The following is a 19,856-nucleotide window of genomic DNA, read 5'->3' as shown; positions in this document are numbered from 1 at the left end:
CAATTGGCATCATAAGTTCCCTGAATTAAAGCTGTTTAGTGAGTAAAATATTACTTTTAAAAAAGGTAACTACTTCATCTTTGGTAAAAAATGGACTTTTAACAAATGAAGTTTCCAGTTCAGTAACGATGAAACTATTTTAATTTGATTAATTTGATTAATTTGATTAATTAGGATTACGGATGGATTGTAACATATCAATAATAATCAATACTAAGTATTACTAAGTAAAGTTACTATTTCCCGCATGAAAAGATGTCTTATGACAAGATCATGCTTCATCAAGCAAAGCCCGAAGGAATATCCCTCGGGCGCCATTGATATCTCTACCATCTCTACCTATTTCTATATAATAATTCTTGCATTTGTACGTTTCTGATCCTCCAATATTCTGAACTTTTCCACACAATTACACGTCTTTGATGTGTAAGCCTTATTTTGAATTATTACATCTCCTCTGCTTTTGAAATCAATCGTAGTTGAAACTTATCCTTGTTGTCTTTTGCGTTTTTCTGTTCACTTGATTGTTTTCGATGAATTTCATCTGCAATCATCTGATCTTTCGTTGCATACGAAAATAGCCTGTCAACACGTAATGCTTTCTTCTTCTTTTGTTTTGAGATTGAAGATGTCCGTTCGATATGAGATCAGTGTCGTTTGAAACCATCTTTGACTTTTTAAAGTAAACGCAGAACAGGAAAAAAAATTTGTGTATCGTAATGTTTAGATTACCCGTATAAATAAATTCTAAATTATGTAACCTTACTTCCCGTTGGCCAGTTTATTACGTGACGTTAAACAAAATTCAAAAAGGATATGGCGATCATATAATTCTGGCTAGCATTACAGCTAATCCTAATTTATCTTTTAAAAAATTATCCGGGCCGATGAATTAAAGATCAGCCAAATACTTGTTTAAAATGCGATCTGATTATCTCAATTTTTTTTTACACAGCTTTCAAGAATTATAAAATAAAATGTGTTCGGGTTTTACCCGGAGAGTAATACCATGGGGAAGAAAAATTGTCTTGGTATGTAAAGTTAAATATCTTAAACATAGTAAAGAAACATTGATTCAAAATATATTTATTTTTCAGTCTCGAACTATTACAACGAAAAAACATTTGAAAATTGATGCAAGAACAATTGATGTTTTCCGTAGACTAAATAGTTCACAAAGTACTGCTCTTGTGTTTCCTAAAAAAGTACTTAATCGATATCAATCTACATTATCTTCAACTTCAGCTATTGAATATAAACTTACACATCCTCGTAGAAAACCACCACCCCTACCAAAAATTGATATACCAGCACCTTCGGCTGAGGAAGCTGTCACAAATATTTTATATAATACTCCTGCACCATCACCTTCGCCTCCAAAAAGACATATGTTTAATTGTCTTGTACAAAATGAACCTGGTGTGCTTAGTAGAGTGAGCGGTATCTTGGCCGCAAGGGGGTTCAATATCGATTCATTAGTTGTAGCTAGTACAGAAGCGGCTGATCTAAGTAGGATGACAATTGTTTTACGAGGACGCGATGATGTAATTGAGCAAGCTAGAAGACAATTAGAAGATTTGGTAAATATTTATCTCTAATAAGATAATAAAATGTCATTTTTAACGAAATATCCTTTATTTTATAGGTTCCGGTATGGGCTGTTCTTGATTATACTAATACAATGGTTGTTGAACGGGAATTGTTATTGGTTAAGGTATCAATTTTGGGACCTGAATATTTACATGAACAATTAAAAGCTATTAAATATGAAGAGTATAATAACGAATTTATGCCCGAGGCAGATTTAAGAGCAGAGGTATTTATAATTTTTAAAATTTTTAATAAAAAAAAAATTTGATAAATTCTAATTTTCTTTTTTTTTAGAGTCATGATTCCGATTCTATTTTTATGGACAATCAAACAAAGCTTACCCCATCATCCTTGCTAAGACAAAAGTTTTCTCATTTGCGCGCATTGACTGATTTAGCAAAACTTTTTGGAGCTCATGTGGTAGATGTTGCAAGCGACAACGTTATAATGGAATTGACCGCTAAACCTACCAGACTTGATGCATTTATTAAGTTGGTTAAACCTTTTGGTATCTTAGAAGCAGCAAGAAGTGGTAATTATAATTAATTAAACTTTTACATTTGTTATCTATCCTATTTATCTGACGCTCGGATTATTGATAGGTACGATGGCACTTCCACGAACTCCACTTCTTGGTCATGAAGAGAAAGTCGCAGAGGAGGACAGTGGAGATAATCTTATAGATGCAAGCATGTTACCTCCTGGTTAAGTTGTATAAAGATTAAAGATAATAAATTTAGGGAGTCTTTCTAATAAAAAAAAGTTAACCTTTTTTTTAATTTGTATATATTCAATTTAAGGTAGATAGGCTTTGTTTCAAATATCAAATGCATCCAGATTTTACACATACTATATTTATTGTTGTTAATATAAATAAAATAATTTGCTGGTATGATTGTTACAATAAGAATTATTTTTTGTTTGTCAATTCAAATTTTACATTACTGGAATAAGCCTAATCCTCCTACTAATAATTAATTAATTCGTATATATTTACCAAAGGAATAATATATATTAGTACAATAATTTTTACAATTACTAATATATAATATTCGCCAAAAAAAAAAAAAAAAGTGATTTATTGCACACACAATATCACGTCTGGGTAATTAAAGAAACTATTTTTAAAAAATACAATCCTCAAAATAATTTAAATAAATAAAAGAATGAACTATAAAAGAAATATGACACTGAAAAAATGTTTCTGTTAAATAAATATAATCTCTAAAAATTTGTCATGCTATTAATATAAAAGTCCGCATAATAATCTTCAACATCATCTTCATATTCTTCTGAATTTATTTTATTTTGTTGATTTGATTGTTCATTTGTTATAACTAGTGTAGATTCATCCTCCTCATTTTCTCCTTTGCCATCATCCATTTCTTCAGCATCTTGTTCTTCAATAAGCCGAAATTCTTTTATCATACGTTCAAAATCTCCACTTGTAGATACATGTTCTAAGAAAGGGTGCTGATAAAGAAAAATAAGTACGTATTAGAAATTTATTATAACGAAACCTTTTTATTCAAATGTCGAATACCTTAAGCAATTCTTCCCCTGATTTTCGTTTTTCAGCATCAATTTCTGTACATTCTGCAAGAAATTCTTTAAATGTATCGGACCACTTTTCAGGATTGTTTAATTCTGGAACTCCGTATCGAGCAATAAGTTCTATGGCCTATTTATAATTGTAACTTAATTTTGTATAATAGATTAATCACAATTCTTAAAATATTTATTTTACCTTTAATGGTGGATGTTCTTCCATATATGGAGGACTTCCCTCTGCCATTTCTCTTAACAATATGCCAAGACTCCAAATATCAACCTGTAAAAAGGTAACATATTTAATAATAATCACGGATATTATACTCTACTTAAACATATAAAGTCACAAACCTTCGTATCATAGTTATTGCACTTTATGACTTCGGGAGCCATCCAAAAAGGTGTACCTATTAATGAGTTTCTATAAGGTTGTTCTTCCGTCAATTGCACAGAGTGTACAAAATCCGCTAAAGTATTTTATAAAATATTAACAAAATCAATATATTTTAATTTGTTTTTCAAGAGTTAGGTTGTTCTTACCAAGTTTAATATCTCCTTTAGCATTCAATAAGATATTATCGCTACGAACATCTCTATGAATACGATTTAAACTATGTAGGTACGTGAGAGCTTTTAATATCTCTCGAGCAACTCGAGCTATCTGAAACTCATTAATCCTGGGTCCGTCAGAATGCATTGATATAATATCTGCAAGTGATACTTCCATACACTCCATAACCACCTATATAAATAAATAAATAAATAAATAAATAAATAAATTAAATAAATAAATGTGTATAACTCTAATTAGTCTACTGACCCATATAGAATCAGATTTATAATAACATCCAATATATTCAACGATATTTGAATGTTTGCTTTTTTTCATCATAGACAATTCGTTCTTTAATATTTCTAATTTATTAGTGTTAATAAGTGGTATGACTTTGATAGCAACCTAATAAATTAATTTAAATAATATCATTAAATTTAGTTCAAGAATTATAAAAAAATTTAGGAAATTAAGATACTTACCATATTTTTCAAATTATTTTGGTTTGCCGCATATATGTTACCAGATTCACCTTCAGCTATCATATTTAAATTAGTAAAAATCTGACCCGGATCGCCCGTTTCCAATATATCAGCTAGTCAATAAAAAAATATATATATATTTAAGTACTAAAAAAAAACAATTTAAGGAAAAAAAAATACAATACCAAGATGTCTAATTTCCCGTGGCAATGTTTCGGGATTAACAACAGACTTCTGTTCAGGAAATTCATTTTCCATATTGGAATCATTAGACAGATTTGATAACCGATTTATATCTGAAAGTGATGAACATTTCCGTATTACTTCAGAATATTTTGATGATCGTGATTTCTCTGCATTTAATAATACAATGAAGAAATGTTTGTAAAAAGGAGAAAAGTAGTAGTAAAGAAGAAGAATATATTTGTGTCGAACCATTATCATTCTGTGTTGATCGCTTGTCAGGTTTTGAAAAAGTGTCCGTTATTCCCAATGGTTCTAAAGTTATATCTGAAGCTGATTTTAGTTTTTTACTTAAAGTCGCATCATTTGTAGATCCATCTACGCTATACGTATCACTTAAATGTTTATTTAGCGTTGAATTGTCTGAAATAATTTGTTCTTTATTAGAATTGATCGACTCTTTTGATGAATTAGTACTAATTATAGAACTAGATGAACTGTTAGAAGGATCTGAAGTTAATTTATTGGAAATGTCTTGACTATTGTACACAACAGTTCCAGAATTGTCTGAATTTCGCCTTGTTGATGAATAATTATCATAAGATTGTGAAGATTGTGTGGGAGGTGAACCTGGACTATTTAAGTATATTGGAGGTATCGACGTAACGCTCGATGTTTTTTTAGTAGATATAGGAGGATTATTATTCGATTCTACTCGTTGGCTATTAGGTCGATCAGGCCGATCAGGTCGTGGTGGTTGAGGCCCTACTTTATGGATTGACGGAAGTGGTGTAACGGGAGTTCCAGAAAGTTTACGTGGTGGTGGTGGTTTAGGGGATGTAGGTCTGGGCGGTATAAATTTAGATGTGGGTTTATCTCTTGGCAAAAATGAAACATTAAGTATTTGTGCAGAAACTATTTCATCATTATTTATTGATATTAAAGAATTTGTATTATATATGTTCCCATTTGACATTTTTCGTTGTTCTCTCGGTGGTGGAATTGGTGAAGTCGCACGATCCCAGGATGGAACAGGCGACGTAGGCCTTCCCCGTGATGATGGTATGGGAGAAGTAGGTCTTTCACGTGATGAAGGCCTAGGAGACGAAGGTCTGGACGATGAAGGTCTGTCTCCTTGTATTGAATCTTTTGGAGGTGGAGATGTAACTGCAACATTTGATCCTCTTCTTGGCGGAACTGGTACAGGATTGTTTCTTGCTGATGAAGAATTAGTAAGTGCTCTTGATGATGATGGGGAAGTTGCAGCATTCGTATATAAAGGATCCTTGTAAGAGAGATTAACATTTATAGATGATGAATTTACTGAATCTATAGAAATAATTGACTCTTTTCCTGATTTTTGTGACCCATCAGAACCTTTCCTTTTAGGTATTATATCCCAACTTTTTGATACATCTAGAGATTCAGAAGATTGTCCGCACTTATGTGGATGATAATATACCTTCGCAAATTTTTGAGATCCACTTGAACTTGTTCGTTGAGGAGGAATTATAGTATGCTTTGATCCACTAAAATTTTCATTTGACCCATTTGATTGTCCATTTAAGGAAGGACTTGAAAATTTTCTAATGGAAGATTTCCGTGGAGGTAAACTAGCTAGTGTTGTTGATGCCGGTCGAAAACTTTCTCCATTTGATTGTATATTATGAGGAGAACCAAGAGAAACAGATCGTTGATGTGTAATCGAATTATTTAACCTTTTTTGTTCCTCCGCTACTCTTAATTGCATGATTTTTCGAACTGCTTCTGGGTGTTGCCGTACTTCATTTTCAGTTATACCGGCTGAGTCAAGCATAGCTTTCCATTCTGGAGGAAGGCCCTATGTCGAATAGTCACTTTAATGCTCGAATTTTAATATTTAATCTGGAAATTAAATTTTAAATTTACTTATTTACATACCAAATAACCATTTTCATCAATATCTACATGAATATTATGTTTAAAATTATAAGGCTGTCCAATTTTTTTACCAGTGATCTCAGTTGTATCTAAAAAATAAGTGGATAATTAATTCAAAACTAACCTTTGAAATTTAATACTAAATTTAGTAAATAAACTTACCAGGAGAACCTGGACTTGGGACAAGGTTAGGATTGATATATTTTGTATTTAATATTTCATCGCTTGGTACTGTGCTAGACCATACATCAGGCATACCCTAAAAATATATTGTATATTAAAACAATCAATTTCAATATTGTTCGACTAACTTATAATTCATTCGCTAAAACTTATAGTAGAAACAACTGTAGCTTTACTTAAGACAAAGCTTTATCGATCACTTTAACCTAATAAAACTCTATAATAATTAATACTGACCAAAAATTTACCACTTTCAGTATTATACTCCACATGAATTCCATGTTCAAACTCAGTAGGTTTACTTATTTCAATAATCTTATTTCCGAAACCCTTTTTCTTTCTATGTAAACTTGACATTGAACTATTGTTTTGATTGTAATATGAAGCATCAGATTTCTTTCCTTCAAACTTTGTTGAGATTGGTCTCTCATTATTTGTGACATTATGATAACTATCACTAGACCTCCTCTCCTCAGACTGTACGGCACCTCCGTTCGTCGACACTTGGTTACCCAGCTTGCCAAGCTTTCCCTTGAGGAAATCCAATATGAAATATGTTATGATTTAACGATTGAAATTCAAGAAATCTTCGACAATACTCTTTATTCTACTATTTTTTACTTGGCAATGACTATAAATAAATAAAAATAAAAATAAAAGCCGATGGTCGCACTAAATCTTTTGATTCGCTAATAATGCAAGATCCATTTTGCTTTATAAATCCGATTTAGCACTTATGATAATTTTTCAAGCTTAACCTATCTGTACAGTAGCACGAACTAGAAAACGTTTTTCGAAAAGTTCAATCGAACTAGGACATCACAACGTTGTGTATCAGGGAACATTGTTTCAGTTTTAAAAATACACACCAGATGTGTTTAGGTAACCTTAATTGTTTATAATGGCTTTAACTAATTGTTTAATTATGATATTGGTAAGAATGGCTGCAGATTCTGATCTTCCGAATCTTGTAAACTTTACACTTTATATCTATTAATATAGAAAGTAGATTAATAATATAAACTAATGATTTTACAAATATTAATCACAAAGATAATTTACTAATATTTGATAAATACTTTTAGAGAGCGTTTTCGCAATAACAAACTGCAATATTTTAAAATTTCAAATTACAAAAATTCACGGATATATACAAATCAGAGAAAAAAAAATAAAAAGGATATCGTACTGTGAGATAAAAAAAGTAACGAGAAATAAATTGAACTAACTCTAGATCTTTTGAAATGAATATTTGAATTATCATAGTATAAAGATTACGCACGTTATTTTAAATTTCTAAAAACAAAGTTTAAGAGTTATGTATACAATTATTATCGTTTCCAAGAACGCTCTCGTTCATCATCTTCATCATCGCCAGCTTGAAAATCTGTTGTAACATTAGTACGCGATGCTGATGCAGATTCAGTATCGACTGTTTGAGATTCTGTTACAGCAACAGCTGCTTCAGCAACATTATCAGAAGCAGAAGCCGTTGTTGTTGTCACCTCTACAGGACGAGTAACAGGGCTTATTTCCGTATGCCACGTCAGTTGTACTTGGCCAACATCAGGAATATTGGAACCTTTTACAAGTGCCTGAATAGTGTAGTGTAACAATTAGTTAATCCTCTAATAACAATATAAGAAAACACATACAAGATTAATTAATTACCTGTTCAGCATCTTTTCTATTTTTAAATTGTACAATTGCTGTTCGTGTTTCTTCTGCAGTTGTAAAAGTTTCAATTTCCCCAAATTGCTAAAAATATTTATAAAAAACGATTAAATTGTAATTCAAAACTAAAGTTTATTTATTTAAAAAAGCAGCTTACTTGAAAATAATTTCGAAGATTATCAGTAGATCCCGTCGGGACCTCTTTTAGTAAAAGTTTTGTGGTACGATTATCTAGTTTGTAGGAACGCATGACACCACCACCACGAACTCGAGGCCAAAGCCCACGAGCTCTACCACGATAAAAGACAGCGCGCCCGCGTCCACGGTACATAGCAGATTCGGCAAAACTATTTAAGCTAGCAGTCGATGTATTCGTCTAAATAGTTACATTGCTATTAGCAAATCTAAATACTATTAAGCAAGTCCATATGAACACTCTTACTTACCTCAAGATTAGTAGTTTCAGTGCTTGCTTGTGTGTTTGTGGATGATGATGTTGCTGTCACTGTTGCTGCTGAAGTTAATGGCTCATTTGCAGCACTATTTTCATTTATTTTGCTCAGAATATCAAGTTCCCTATCTAACTGTTCCCTTTCTTTTTCTTCCAATAGACTTTTTGGATGAATGTTCCCAGTCAAAGAAGGTTTTCGGACGGCTACATTCGTGTCTTTCTTAATATCTTCAGAAACTTTGCTCAAACTTTTAAGAACTTCCTCCCGATTTTTAGAATTTACATTTTTCTTTTTTGCAAGTTCCATCAATTTTTTTTGCTCTTCAATCTGCCTGTTGATCAATTGCTCTCTTTGTTTTTGAATCTCTAGCATTGCTTTGAGACTTTCTTTTTGTTTTTTGACTTTTTCTTCAGCTTCTTTCTTTTCAGCTGCACTAATTGTAGGTGAAAGATCCGTTTGAGTAATAGCAGGAAGTTCTGATTTTACGGGAGAAGCAGGTTGTTTTGTTACCGTAGAAGTTGAAGTCTGTGGTTCTTCTTTCTCTTTATGCCAATATACTTTGACAAATCGATAATCAAAAATTGGTTCTGGAGAATTATAAGCCTTATAAGCCTCAGAACTATTACTGAACTGAATAATAGCTTTTAGATAATTGATATCAATATTGATATTTGTAATGGTACCGAATTTTTTAAAGAATTCATTCACTTTGTCAAGATTACAGAATTCTTTCGGTATATTTTCAACAACCAACGTCGCATTTTTGTTTGCACTAGTACCATATCTATTATTAGTATTAAATCCACCACGACTTCCACGAGAACGACCGCGCCCTCTAAATGTAGTACCTCTCGTAGCAGAGGAACCAACACTCGAATCTAAGAATTGTGGAACGCTGGGTGCCGATGTTAATGAGAGAGTTGGTTCAGTTACAACAGTCTCGGGAGATGATTGTGTTATTTCATTTTCCTTTGGCTCGATCACTGAAATCAAATCTTCAGGACGAGATAATGTGGCACGTTCTGGATCATAAGCATCTGCAGTTGGGGTCATTGATCTTGATGTTTGACCGGCTAAATTATTTCAAGAAGATTATTAAAAATGAAATATATAAATCAAAAAGAAAAAAAGAAAAGAAAAAAATATTTATTTACAATATCCTGGATCAAGATCATATTGATTTCGAACGCCAGCAGTACTCATAAAATATGGTGGTCTCGAAGGAACACCAGCATTCATTATACCAACTGGTCCTGTTAATGGATTACCAGCCATTGGCGATATAATATCGAATGGCCTATTCAATGGAACGTCATCAACAACAATTCTATCTACACCGTGGTCGAAAGGACAAAGATCGCCACGCATACAATATCCTTTTTCTTTGTTTGAATTAAAAATAATAAGTAAAATTACTTCAGATATAAACCGAAATATCATAAGTACTAACCATCATAATCACGACAACGTTGACGTCTTCCAGGCCTAACATCAGAATACCCGGAACCACGGTTCACAACCATAGGGCCACTTCTACCACCTCCACGTTCGTTCAACCTCCTTCTCCTATCGTCAAAACGATCATTAACTGGAGTATTCATTCCATTATTGCCCCACTCATTACCCCACCGACCAGAACTTATGCTTGAACCCGGAGAACCAGACGATATAGAAGGAAAGTTTCTATTTAGCCGATTTTCTCTTTCAAAATCAGGACGTCGAACGCTTCCCATTCCATTGTTAGAAACGTAACCGTTTCCACTACCAGATATAGGTTGACTAGTTCCTAATGAATTATTACGAGGAATTTTATTTGAACGAAATTCCTCTTCAGTTTCATCACGTCGTCTTTTGAAAGACCGATCATCTTGAAAATTATTATTATACTGAGATCCTCCTGATGCGGGACCAGTGGGAATACCTTCGCTACTACGAAATCTTTTATTTTTTGAGTCTCTATCGTCCTCTCGATTCGTGAAATTGGAAGATCGATCGGTATAACGACGATAATCATCTCGAATTTCGCCACTTCTCTCCCTGTGCTTGTAATTTCTATCGTCGTCATCATCCGATGCTTCGCTATCTTCTCTTTTCCGGACCCCAATCTTTGATGGTTGACTATCAACTTTTTCTGGTGTCAAATCCTGAGATTTTGTTGGCTTACCTTCAATTGAATTATTTGATGATGCGCTTGCATTTATAATTGGTTCCTGTTGTGATTGGACTGTGGTTAATGCATCACTGAGATATTCTTGTGAACCTAAAGCATCAAACAATTTGTCAACGAAAGGTCCGGTTTCTATCAATTAAATAATAAATTTCAAATAATTAAGAAAGGAATGAATATAAATAATGAATAAGTGAATCAACAGACAAACTCGACTACGCAGGCGTAAAAATACTAGCGCACCCGAACTAATTAAAAGAAATTGGTAAAATTGATTAACAAACCTCCTCTTAGAAAGTCGTCAAGCTGGTCTATACATAGTTGTTTTAGATCTTGATCAGGTTTGTCATGTTTTAAAAGAGCAATAACATAGTCGGCCAAAACCTTTGGATCTGCGTCGCAACTTTATAAAAAAAGAAAGTAAAGTTTATTAAAGTAAGCACAATTGAGTTGAACTCCCAAGCTGATCCTTTTACAAAGTATTTAACAAATACGAAATGAAACATTAAAAAGCAAACAAAGGAAGATCAGTCGTACATTGGTTCCAAGTGGTGGCTAAGATATTTCTTTAAAGCTTTTGAAGATGTGTCGTCAAGTAACATGATTAAGTATACAGCTATTTCTCAAGTTCACAAAGGTGAGTTCTTGAGAAACTAAAATATTGATAATTTAAGAAGCAAAGTACGGTATCTGAAAGTCGGATGGATGGATATAACAGATAATGTACTTGAGCTAAAGGAAATAAGAAGGAACAAAAAAATTTCTTCTTAAAAACTTGCTAATTTCTGCGGGTCCTTCCCAACTTTATTAGACCATAAGCCGTTTTGTTTAGTGATTAACTGGGATAGTATGATTGTCCAATCAAATTCTTATAAAAATTTATTCAAATTAAAATAATTTTGAAGTATATCCGTTCACAAGCTGACGTGTCCGAGTGGTCCAAGGAGCCAGACTTAAGATCTGGTATGCGAAAGCATGCGTGGGTTCAAACCCCACCGTCAGCAGTTCGAGTAATAGTATTTTTTCCTTTTTGAATTTATGAAAAGCTTTATTTAGTTAGCAGTTAAATTTTATTGAGGTGATTATGAATTCCTGCCAAATATCTATAATTATTATTTTATTTTATTGCAAAATGAACTTATTTTAAATAATACAGTAAATACATTTATTCATAACAGTTAAAAATACTAATATTAAATAGCAAAAAAAGAACTGCTCTTTTTTAATGCAAGCTTAAATATTAATATGTACTATAGTAAGTTATTTGTAAATTTTAATAATTTTAATAAAGGATCTTGAATAAAAGTATTAAAGATGAAAGAGAAAAATAAAAATTGTCCTTGAATTTATGAAAATTTTTTAATAAATTGTTGTAATAAATACAAATACTAAGTGAAATTAATTTTTTTTTGTTTCTTTTTTACGTTTCTCATAAAACACATTGTATTGAAAAGGGTATGATATAATACTTTTGTTTCTTATACGCTAATTGACTTTCTTTAATGCATTGAAATTTTTTCTTAAATTGTAATTTTGTTTTTTTCTTTACCTTTGATGAAAACAATGATCATGAATTTGCGTGTACTAACGTCACTAGTACGGTAATGTCGTCTACTTTACTATAAATTGAAAATAAAGTGAGGGATTAGAACTTGATAGAATTAAGACACCTAATTTAACACAAATAATTATCGTAAATGAAATCGTTCGAAAAGAATATTACAAATGAAGATTCCAATACAACAAACATTAATTGGCTAGCAGAAAGATGCCTCGGAAAGCTACGATGAATTAAATAACAAATTTCACATTATTTTTAAACAAACCTACGTACGCAATTTACCACAAAAAAATATTTATACTCTTCTTCATAGTTCCAACTTCTTTCTTGAATAATTTTTTTTTTTGTATTCAGAAGTAAGAAGACGTTTTGACTATGTTGGTAAATTGTAGCTTCCCGAGGCAACCTCTAAGAAATATTACCCGCCAAACCAGTAAACCTACAAAAAGAATCACAAAATATGCAAGCCCAACACCAACCAAAAAATCTACTATAACAAAATCTTACCCTCCGATTCTAATTTCTCCATTTTGTTTTGCGCTTTGTGAAAAAGGACTAATTCTTCTTGGATCTAAGGAAAATCGTCTCGCTGTATCCGTCAATCTTCTTGAAAGTCTTCTAACGTGAGTTCGAAGATTTTCAAGGTCCTTTTCACGAACCATACCATCATGACCCATAACATCATGAAGCTCTCTATTCACAATTTCAACTGCTTCATCAGCAAATACATTATCGAAAAAGCCATCAGTAGCTAGCAGGATAACATCACCATCCTGAAGCTGATGGCTAGTTTGTTGAGCATCACTTGGCTTGTCTTTAAAATAGAGCTTTTGGTTAGGGTACGATTCAGGTACAATGGTTAATTGAAATGGACAATTAAAGAAATGTTGTTGTGATGGAGATTCGTATAATAGTGCACCATTACGAATTAAAATATAAGCTGAATCGCCCAAAGTAGCTGCATTAAGGATTCCTGAAGATTTGGATAGTGAAAGAATACAGGCCGTTGAACTTCCTAAAATTAAGAAATACAATTAAATATTTAAATTCATAATAAAATTAACAAATAAAGCCACATCACCTGCTTTGACTTTTCCACTCTTGATCAAATTTTCGAACGCTCCACTTAGTATCTGTTTAGCATCTAATATGTCATCATAACCAGATGGAGCAATAAAAGGTGATAGATCTGGCGCATTATCTTTTGCTACACTTGCAGCGTTATCCATTAATGCCCAAGAAAAATTTGCTGGATCTACACCCATCTTTTATATTTATTGTTAGGTTTACGTAAACATCAATAAAAAAAAAAAAGTACTATAGAACTTTTGAGGTACAATAAAACAAATATAATATACCTGAGACCATCCACCAACGCCATCGGCTACTCCTAAGGCTACACCGTTATTTGTCCCAACATAGAAAAAAGCGTCCTCTCCCGCATCAACTTTACCCGCTCTCATACGTTCTTTCCACCATGGGTGACCACCACCTGATATAGAATTTACAGTCTGTCGTTTTCTTTTGGGATGCCAAGACGCAGCTATCAAATAAGTGAAACCTTTTGTAGTGGTCAAGGGTAGACCAGTAACCCGTAAAGGATTACTATAAACAGTCTTTATATAAATTTGCTGGTTAATAGCAAGTCGGAGGGTTTGGGAAGCACTTGAAAGGAGGCGGTTGGAAAGCGCAGGAAAAACTCCGGGACGATAAAAAGGTGATATAGAAGACGACATTATAAACAAAAAATTTGTTGAGTAGAAATTATTTGGGGTAAAGAAAAAAGAAAAAGAAAAAGTGGTTGGTGCTGCGATTGCAATTTTTTTCAGGAGGGTTGGTTTCTATATATAAGGAGTTTGCTCGAACTGTTATTATTTATTGAATAAATATGATATTAGTTAACCTTTTTTTTTTTGTAGTTTTTTTAGATCGAGCAAAACAAAAAATGGTTATAAAAATTCTTTGCGACGTTTTAGCCCCAAAGGCATTTATGTTTTTTCAGATAAAAGAAGATGAAATGACTAATGACGATAGATATTGGTTTTAGCGCACATGTATTGATGCCGAATGCCGCCGATTCAATATAATTCTATTATTCAATATAATCTACATTGTATAACCACCAAATGACTATTGGAAATATCATAGTACACTTGTTTTTTATATATTATTTATTCTTTATATAATACCTGACAGTATTCTTTTACATTTGATAAAATAATTTGTGATGTCAACCACAAACAACAGACAAAACGCTCAGGCTTCTGGCAAATTGTACCAATTCAAGCTTGTTTTATTAGGTATGGCAAATTTTCAGCAGACACAGTAGCTTACGATCGTAAGCATCAATTACCAAACCTTCGCAGTTTTTTTTGTTTTTGGCTTTTTGGCCTATATTGACGTACTTTCTTTTTTTTTGATTTTACTCTGTAACTCTATAGGCGAATCAGCAGTCGGTAAATCAAGGTTGGTTTTTGTATTAGGGATATTCACGCGAGTATTTTCGTTGAATGAACTTCAACACGATAGAAATTATCTCATTTTCTTTATATACCCAGTTTTTATACCGTTTATATTCATACACTTTATATTGGAGATTTGGACGATATAGCATTTCAAGCTAAGATGTAATCGGAAAATACAAAGTTAATAATATTAATCATTTGTGTTCTTTTTCATGTTTCAATTAGCTTGGTATTACGTTTTGTTAAAGACCAATTCGATGACTACAGGGAAAGTACTATTGGAGGTAAGATTTATAATGACATATTCTTTATTTTTTTAAAAAGGTTTTATTTATTGTCTTATTTTATTTGTGCCGAAAGCTGCGTTTCTCACGCAGACAATTAGTTTAGATGATAATACAACGGTAAAATTTGAAATCTGGTAATTTTAATATCTGTATTTATATCTCATACTCATGTGATTTGTTGCAAACGCTAATCAAAACGTTTACACGTATCGAATTTCCTTTTAGGGATACGGCAGGTCAAGAACGTTATAAGGTGTCATTTTTGGAGAAACGAGATTTCGTGTTTTTACGTGTATAAAATGTTACAGTATAAGTAATTTAACCAGAAATATTCTCATACGCGTTATAGAGCTTGGCGCCAATGTATTACAGAAATGCAAATTGTGCGGTAGTTGTATATGATATAACTCAACCTGTATGTATTATTAAATTTCACTTATTATTAATCATAATGTATACGATTAATCCGTATTATATAAATTATTGTTCAGTCTTCTCTGGATAAAGCGAAATCATGGGTAAAAGAATTGCAAAGACAAGCTGATCCGAATATTGTCATTGCACTTGCTGGTAATAAGAGTGATTTGAATGCTCGCCGGGCCATTGATTCTGAGGTAACTATATATTTAACTTGGTAATAAATATATTAATGATTTTAATTTACTAATCATTTTTACCTTAAAAAGGAGGCTCAGGCTTATGCGACAGATACCGGTCTTTTGTTTTTTGAAACATCCGCAAAGACAGCTGTTAATGTCAACGAATTATTTACATCAATAGGTATGAATATTAAATTTTTATTTGATTTTAGATATTTCTCTAAGCTTTGTTTCATGTGTACGATTTTTTTTTCTTTTATGCTTCTTTAAAGCGAAGAAAATGCCACTTGAACAATTAGCTGCTAATTCACGCGGACGAGGTTCTGGCTTGAAACAAAGAGGAGTCGATTTGACAAGTCCTACACCAGCTAATAACTGCTCATGTTAATGAACTTTTCTTTGATACGACAGTCGTAATTGTAGAGTGAACTTTGATTTGAGTTTTTTATTTTCTTTTTTTTTTTACTTTCTCTTGATTTTTCTTGTTATATTTTCAACAATTATAATAAGTTTCATTTTTTTTTAGATTGATTTATTTGACATTGTTCCTTATTATATATATATTTCATTCTTGCTTTATTGGATATAGTTTACTTGATTGTTTTTTAAGATTAAGCTCTTAAAATATTATTCCTTGACATATATTATTTCTAAATCAAACCAACTGAGACAATCTTTAATTATAAAATTTTTTTATATACAATGCAGCGCAAACAGGTCCTAATATTGCTAATACTGCTGTATTCTTGCAGTAATATAAATCACCAAGTACACTTTCATATTTGACTAGTCATTAGTATCCATACTTATCATTCAAAGCTGTCCTGCCATCACCTTGTAGATGTAAACGAAAAAAATCAAAAAATTATTATTAAATGTAACGATGAAAGCTTTGTTAATAATTTGTACCTGTTTGATCCTTAGGTGGTTCCCAAGCCATGGCCTCTTCAATTTCAAGTTCATTTAATTCTTCGGCTTTTCTTTGTTTTCTTTCATATTCTTGAGGTGTCATCGGTATCATAGTTTTAATCCTCTTTTCCTTTTCATCATTAATTTCTTCCTTATCTGGAAAATTTTCTCTTTTTTGTGAGATTTCATTGTTTAAGGACTTCTTCGATGGTAGTACAATTAGAGATTGATCATCATCATCAATATGTTCAACATTAATTGACACCGGAATTTTAAATTCATTTGATGATGAAATTGGTGTGTCCTGTTGTGTTTTTTCCTAAGAAATGTATAATGGAATTCATTACTTGATTTTTAAAGAAAGCAATTTATTTATGCATACGTACCACATTCACTTTAATTTTTGGCTCAACAATAGTCGCATTACTTGAAAAATTACCATATTATTAGAATGTTTGGTATCATTCGAAAGATACTTGTAAAAACATACCTGTTTGCAATATTTGATTTTGAAGGGGATGGCGTCATCGAAATACTTTGCATGATATCAAGAGGTTTCGTAATTTCGATGAGTTTAGCGAGCCTTAAATCTTGCTAATAAGAGACAAAATTTTACTTATTAACAACTAATTAATGAATAATTACTATTTTTTTTGTATATACTTTTAATAAGTCCCGTAGTGTAGCTTCCAAGTTTGTTACTGATTCGTTATTTAAATCTTTATTTATTGTATTCATGTAAGAATCTAAATCATCTTCAGCTGTAATTATGGGGGATGACTTTTCTATTATTAAAAATATTAGTAAATATAAAAAAAAATAAGAGGTATAATATTATAATAAGCTGTAATTTTAGTTTAACAAAAATACCAAATTCTTTAGCATTAGATATTTTGCTTTGAATTTCTTTGATTTTAATTGTAAGTTCCTCTCGTTGCCTTGTCAATGATTCATATGTTTCTATTTTTTGTGGTTGTATTTTACGTAACTTTGCACGTTCAGCTATAATTAAAATTTACAAAAAAAACCCGTATTAATAACTTTTTCTGAATACGATATAGAAAATTTTTCAATTACCTTGTCCTGTTCGATCATAAAAACTATCATAATCATCATCATTGTCATCATCGCCTAACAATTCGCGCATTCTTTTCTTCCTGGCAGCTATTTAAAAAAAGGTTTTAATAATAATAAATTTAATTAAAGAGGCGAGAGTAACACCACTGGTACATACAAGCTTCATCATGGCTTGCTCGCAAAAGGCCAAGCATATCAAGTTTCTCACAAGAATCTATGGCTGCTTGTCTTTCAGCATCCCTAAAAAAATTTTGTTTTGTCAACTAATCATTTTCCTCAAAGAAGCAAATTATACTATAAACTATCACTAACTTTCTCTTTGAACCACTTCCCAAACCATAAACAGGGCCATATGCATCTTCAACATCTGGTAACCGGATTCTTTAGTAATTATAACTTGTTAGAATGAGAACAATGAAAATGGAAAACATGATTTTTATCAATATAAACCTGGCAGTAAAGGTACGTGAGTGTCCTGGTCCTTCTTGCTCAATTTCGAATTCCATATCATAACCACGATTCTAAATAAAAAAATATAAGTAAATTATATTTCTCACTTCACGTGACTTTAGACATTTTCGTAAGTGTGTCCTTAAAATAGACCGGGATTCAGGCTCATAGACGAATACTTAAACAAATTAAGGGTCTAGGATTAAACCCGATTCAGAATAAATTTGCCCTTGTAAAATCTATTTTCACATTATTCACGTTTTTTTGTGTGCCATGTACTAAATTTGTAAATACCTCAAGCCAATTTCTTAAAGCCTTTTTTGGATCTTTGTAATAATAGGCATTTTCGTCGCGTTTCCATAATTCTTTAGTGGCTGCTACATTCATCTCATTTTCGTCTTCTGCATCCTCTGCAAAACCCCTAAGGTAGAATCCAACACAAAGTAAATCTAAGGTCTAAATAATATTTATCATGAACGTTTATAATTCTTACTAACCAAGTAACACTGCTATTTTCTCCTACAGATTTTAATATAGGCTTAGAAATTTGTATAGGTTCCGGTTGTGGTTCTTCGGGTCCTAATAAAACATATGTCCGAGTGCTTTCTCCAAACTTCAACTGATCACCAACACGAAGTTTTGTAAAATGTCGAGATGGTACTCTCTGTTTGTTTATTATAGTTCCATGTGCACTATCCAAATCATATAAGAAAATCTCGCCTATTCGATTTTCATTATTATACAACAAATTCCATCAATTTACGAAAAATTTAATTTTTCAATAAAGAATTTTTACCTTTACTATTAAACTGAATAATAGCATGATATCTAGAAATAGACTGTAAATACACAAATTATTATAATTATGTTTTAAACAAAAAATCAATAAATTATAGTGTACCGGATGCTCCATTGCAATATCACAAATTGGCAAGCGCCCTGCATGTTTTAAATTCGAATTATTACAAATGCCGGATGTTTTTTTTTCAAATTCACATTTGAACAAATCCAAGACAATTAACGTACCGAGTACAAGAAATTCTTTTGACGGAAAGTCTATAAATTCTAAACTAATACCATTCTTAATTATTTCAAAAGAACAGTTGATTTTTGGTAAATCACTCCATTCTGGTTTTTCATACGGAACCGGTGGAGGAATTGGTAGATGCTGCTGTTGTTGCTGCTGCTGCTTTAGTTGTCGTTCTTTTACTAATAATTGAACCAAATCAAAGCCGATTAATTTTGATAAAAGTGAGTTACTGCGAAGATTGAATCCAATTGGGGTTAATTACAATTTACTGGTAATGGAGCTTTGAATACTGGAAAAGAATTTGAAATCTCAGTTTGTTTGTTATCAGAACTCGTAGCATCAGCTCGTTGTTCTGTCTCATTATTATTTTCCATTTTAAAATTTTTAATCTACAAAAAATGCGAAACAATTTGTCATTTGTCAATTCTGCAAAATGTTATACCCGATATATTTTCACTGTACATTAAATATTTCCGAACTTTTTTCTTAGATATACTCTAAAAAAAGATCATTCACCGAAGACTTGAAGACCATGAAAAAATTAACTTTGTGGGCTAATCGTTACTACATGCTCAAACAGAAAAAATTTTTTTCTTCTTTGTATAAAAGTAAATAAATTACAAATTACCTATCCTTTATATGATTTTGAAGTCTACTTTGATTACGAATCTCACCGGCAAAGTTACTTGATCTGAATCATCTCAACTTTCTTGACAAGTATAA

The 19,856-nt window shown here is 31.8% G+C and overlaps 6 protein-coding genes across 7 annotated transcripts; 2 read left to right on the top strand and 4 right to left on the bottom strand.

Moving 5' to 3' along the window:
* Positions 1–925: 925 nt before the first annotated feature.
* On the top strand, positions 926–2,647 carry OCT59_005262 (uncharacterized protein). Its single transcript, XM_025314108.2, has 5 exons — positions 926–1,031; positions 1,098–1,580; positions 1,646–1,816; positions 1,885–2,122; positions 2,193–2,647. The coding sequence occupies exons 1-5, from the start codon at positions 978–980 to the stop codon at positions 2,297–2,299; spliced, it is 1,053 nt and encodes a 350-aa protein (XP_025185907.1). The 5' UTR covers positions 926–977; the 3' UTR covers positions 2,300–2,647.
* A 167-nt stretch (positions 2,648–2,814) lies between these two features.
* OCT59_005261 (uncharacterized protein) lies at positions 2,815–7,307 on the bottom strand (the record flags this gene model as incomplete). The annotated part of the gene is made up of 15 exons (XM_066138251.1): positions 2,815–3,063; positions 3,134–3,271; positions 3,338–3,421; positions 3,493–3,608; positions 3,682–3,883; positions 3,962–4,099; positions 4,177–4,289; positions 4,362–4,529; positions 4,612–5,644; positions 5,822–6,199; positions 6,280–6,368; positions 6,442–6,538; positions 6,700–6,993; positions 7,084–7,093; positions 7,243–7,307. 15 exons carry the CDS (start codon positions 7,305–7,307, stop codon positions 2,815–2,817), a joined length of 3,174 nt encoding a protein of 1,057 aa, XP_065997410.1.
* A 231-nt stretch (positions 7,308–7,538) lies between these two features.
* On the bottom strand, positions 7,539–11,357 carry OCT59_005260 (uncharacterized protein; the record flags this gene model as incomplete). The annotated part of the gene is made up of 8 exons (XM_025324499.2): positions 7,539–8,057; positions 8,134–8,220; positions 8,294–8,512; positions 8,583–9,661; positions 9,743–9,970; positions 10,039–10,887; positions 11,040–11,158; positions 11,293–11,357. 8 exons carry the CDS (start codon positions 11,355–11,357, stop codon positions 7,794–7,796), a joined length of 2,910 nt encoding a protein of 969 aa, XP_025185909.1. The 3' UTR covers positions 7,539–7,793.
* A 512-nt stretch (positions 11,358–11,869) lies between these two features.
* Positions 11,870–14,345, bottom strand: OCT59_005259 (uncharacterized protein). Of its 2 annotated transcripts, none has more exons than XM_066138250.1 (4): positions 13,675–14,345; positions 13,398–13,581; positions 12,743–13,331; positions 11,870–12,527 (listed from the first exon to the last, which is right to left on the bottom strand). In XM_066138250.1, exons 1-3 carry the CDS (start codon positions 14,050–14,052, stop codon positions 12,820–12,822), a joined length of 1,074 nt encoding a protein of 357 aa, XP_065997409.1. In that variant the 5' UTR covers positions 14,053–14,345; the 3' UTR covers positions 11,870–12,527; positions 12,743–12,819. The 2 variants fall into 2 exon arrangements, with proteins under 2 accessions (XP_065997409.1, XP_025185910.1); XM_025314110.2 differs by having other exon boundaries at positions 11,870–12,374; positions 12,824–13,331.
* An 89-nt stretch (positions 14,346–14,434) lies between these two features.
* On the top strand, positions 14,435–17,611 carry OCT59_005258 (GTPase Ypt5). Its single transcript, XM_025314111.2, has 9 exons — positions 14,435–14,616; positions 14,758–14,782; positions 15,007–15,065; positions 15,142–15,202; positions 15,294–15,321; positions 15,418–15,483; positions 15,560–15,682; positions 15,755–15,848; positions 15,940–17,611. The coding sequence occupies exons 1-9, from the start codon at positions 14,544–14,546 to the stop codon at positions 16,053–16,055; spliced, it is 645 nt and encodes a 214-aa protein (XP_025185911.1). The 5' UTR covers positions 14,435–14,543; the 3' UTR covers positions 16,056–17,611.
* OCT59_005257 (uncharacterized protein) lies at positions 16,461–19,507 on the bottom strand (the record flags this gene model as incomplete). The annotated part of the gene is made up of 16 exons (XM_025324500.1): positions 16,461–16,501; positions 16,577–16,895; positions 16,963–17,002; positions 17,067–17,170; positions 17,240–17,361; positions 17,447–17,578; positions 17,654–17,740; positions 17,811–17,893; positions 17,966–18,034; positions 18,104–18,174; positions 18,398–18,524; positions 18,601–18,823; positions 18,900–18,942; positions 19,005–19,042; positions 19,130–19,312; positions 19,396–19,507. The coding sequence occupies 16 exons, from the start codon at positions 19,505–19,507 to the stop codon at positions 16,461–16,463; spliced, it is 1,794 nt and encodes a 597-aa protein (XP_025185912.1).
* Positions 19,508–19,856: the final 349 nt, after the last annotated feature.

This window comes from Rhizophagus irregularis, chromosome 13, assembly GCF_026210795.1.
Source record: "Rhizophagus irregularis chromosome 13, complete sequence".
Taxonomy (NCBI): Eukaryota; Fungi; Glomeromycota; class Glomeromycetes; order Glomerales; family Glomeraceae; genus Rhizophagus; species Rhizophagus irregularis.
This window is presented reverse-complemented; position numbering and strand designations above follow the sequence as displayed.

Coding starts and splice junctions, on each gene's coding strand:
- OCT59_005259 (XM_025314110.2), bottom strand. CDS start 14,052: ATGTCGTCTTCTATATCACCTTTTTATCGTCCCGGAGTTTTTCCTGCG. Junction 13,582..13,674: donor GCGTTGGTGGATGGTCTCAG/GTATATTATATT, acceptor TAAATATAAAAG/ATGGGTGTAGATCCAGCAAA. Junction 12,375..12,823: donor GGAGAAATTAGAATCGGAGG/GTAAGATTTTGT, acceptor TTCAATTTATAG/TAAAGTAGACGACATTACCG.
- OCT59_005262 (XM_025314108.2), top strand. CDS start 978: ATGTGTTCGGGTTTTACCCGGAGAGTAATACCATGGGGAAGAAAAATT. Junction 1,581..1,645: donor GAAGACAATTAGAAGATTTG/GTAAATATTTAT, acceptor TTTATTTTATAG/GTTCCGGTATGGGCTGTTCT. Junction 2,123..2,192: donor CTTAGAAGCAGCAAGAAGTG/GTAATTATAATT, acceptor GATTATTGATAG/GTACGATGGCACTTCCACGA.
- OCT59_005258 (XM_025314111.2), top strand. CDS start 14,544: ATGTCAACCACAAACAACAGACAAAACGCTCAGGCTTCTGGCAAATTG. Junction 15,203..15,293: donor ACGGTAAAATTTGAAATCTG/GTAATTTTAATA, acceptor ATTTCCTTTTAG/GGATACGGCAGGTCAAGAAC. Junction 15,484..15,559: donor TATATGATATAACTCAACCT/GTATGTATTATT, acceptor ATTATTGTTCAG/TCTTCTCTGGATAAAGCGAA.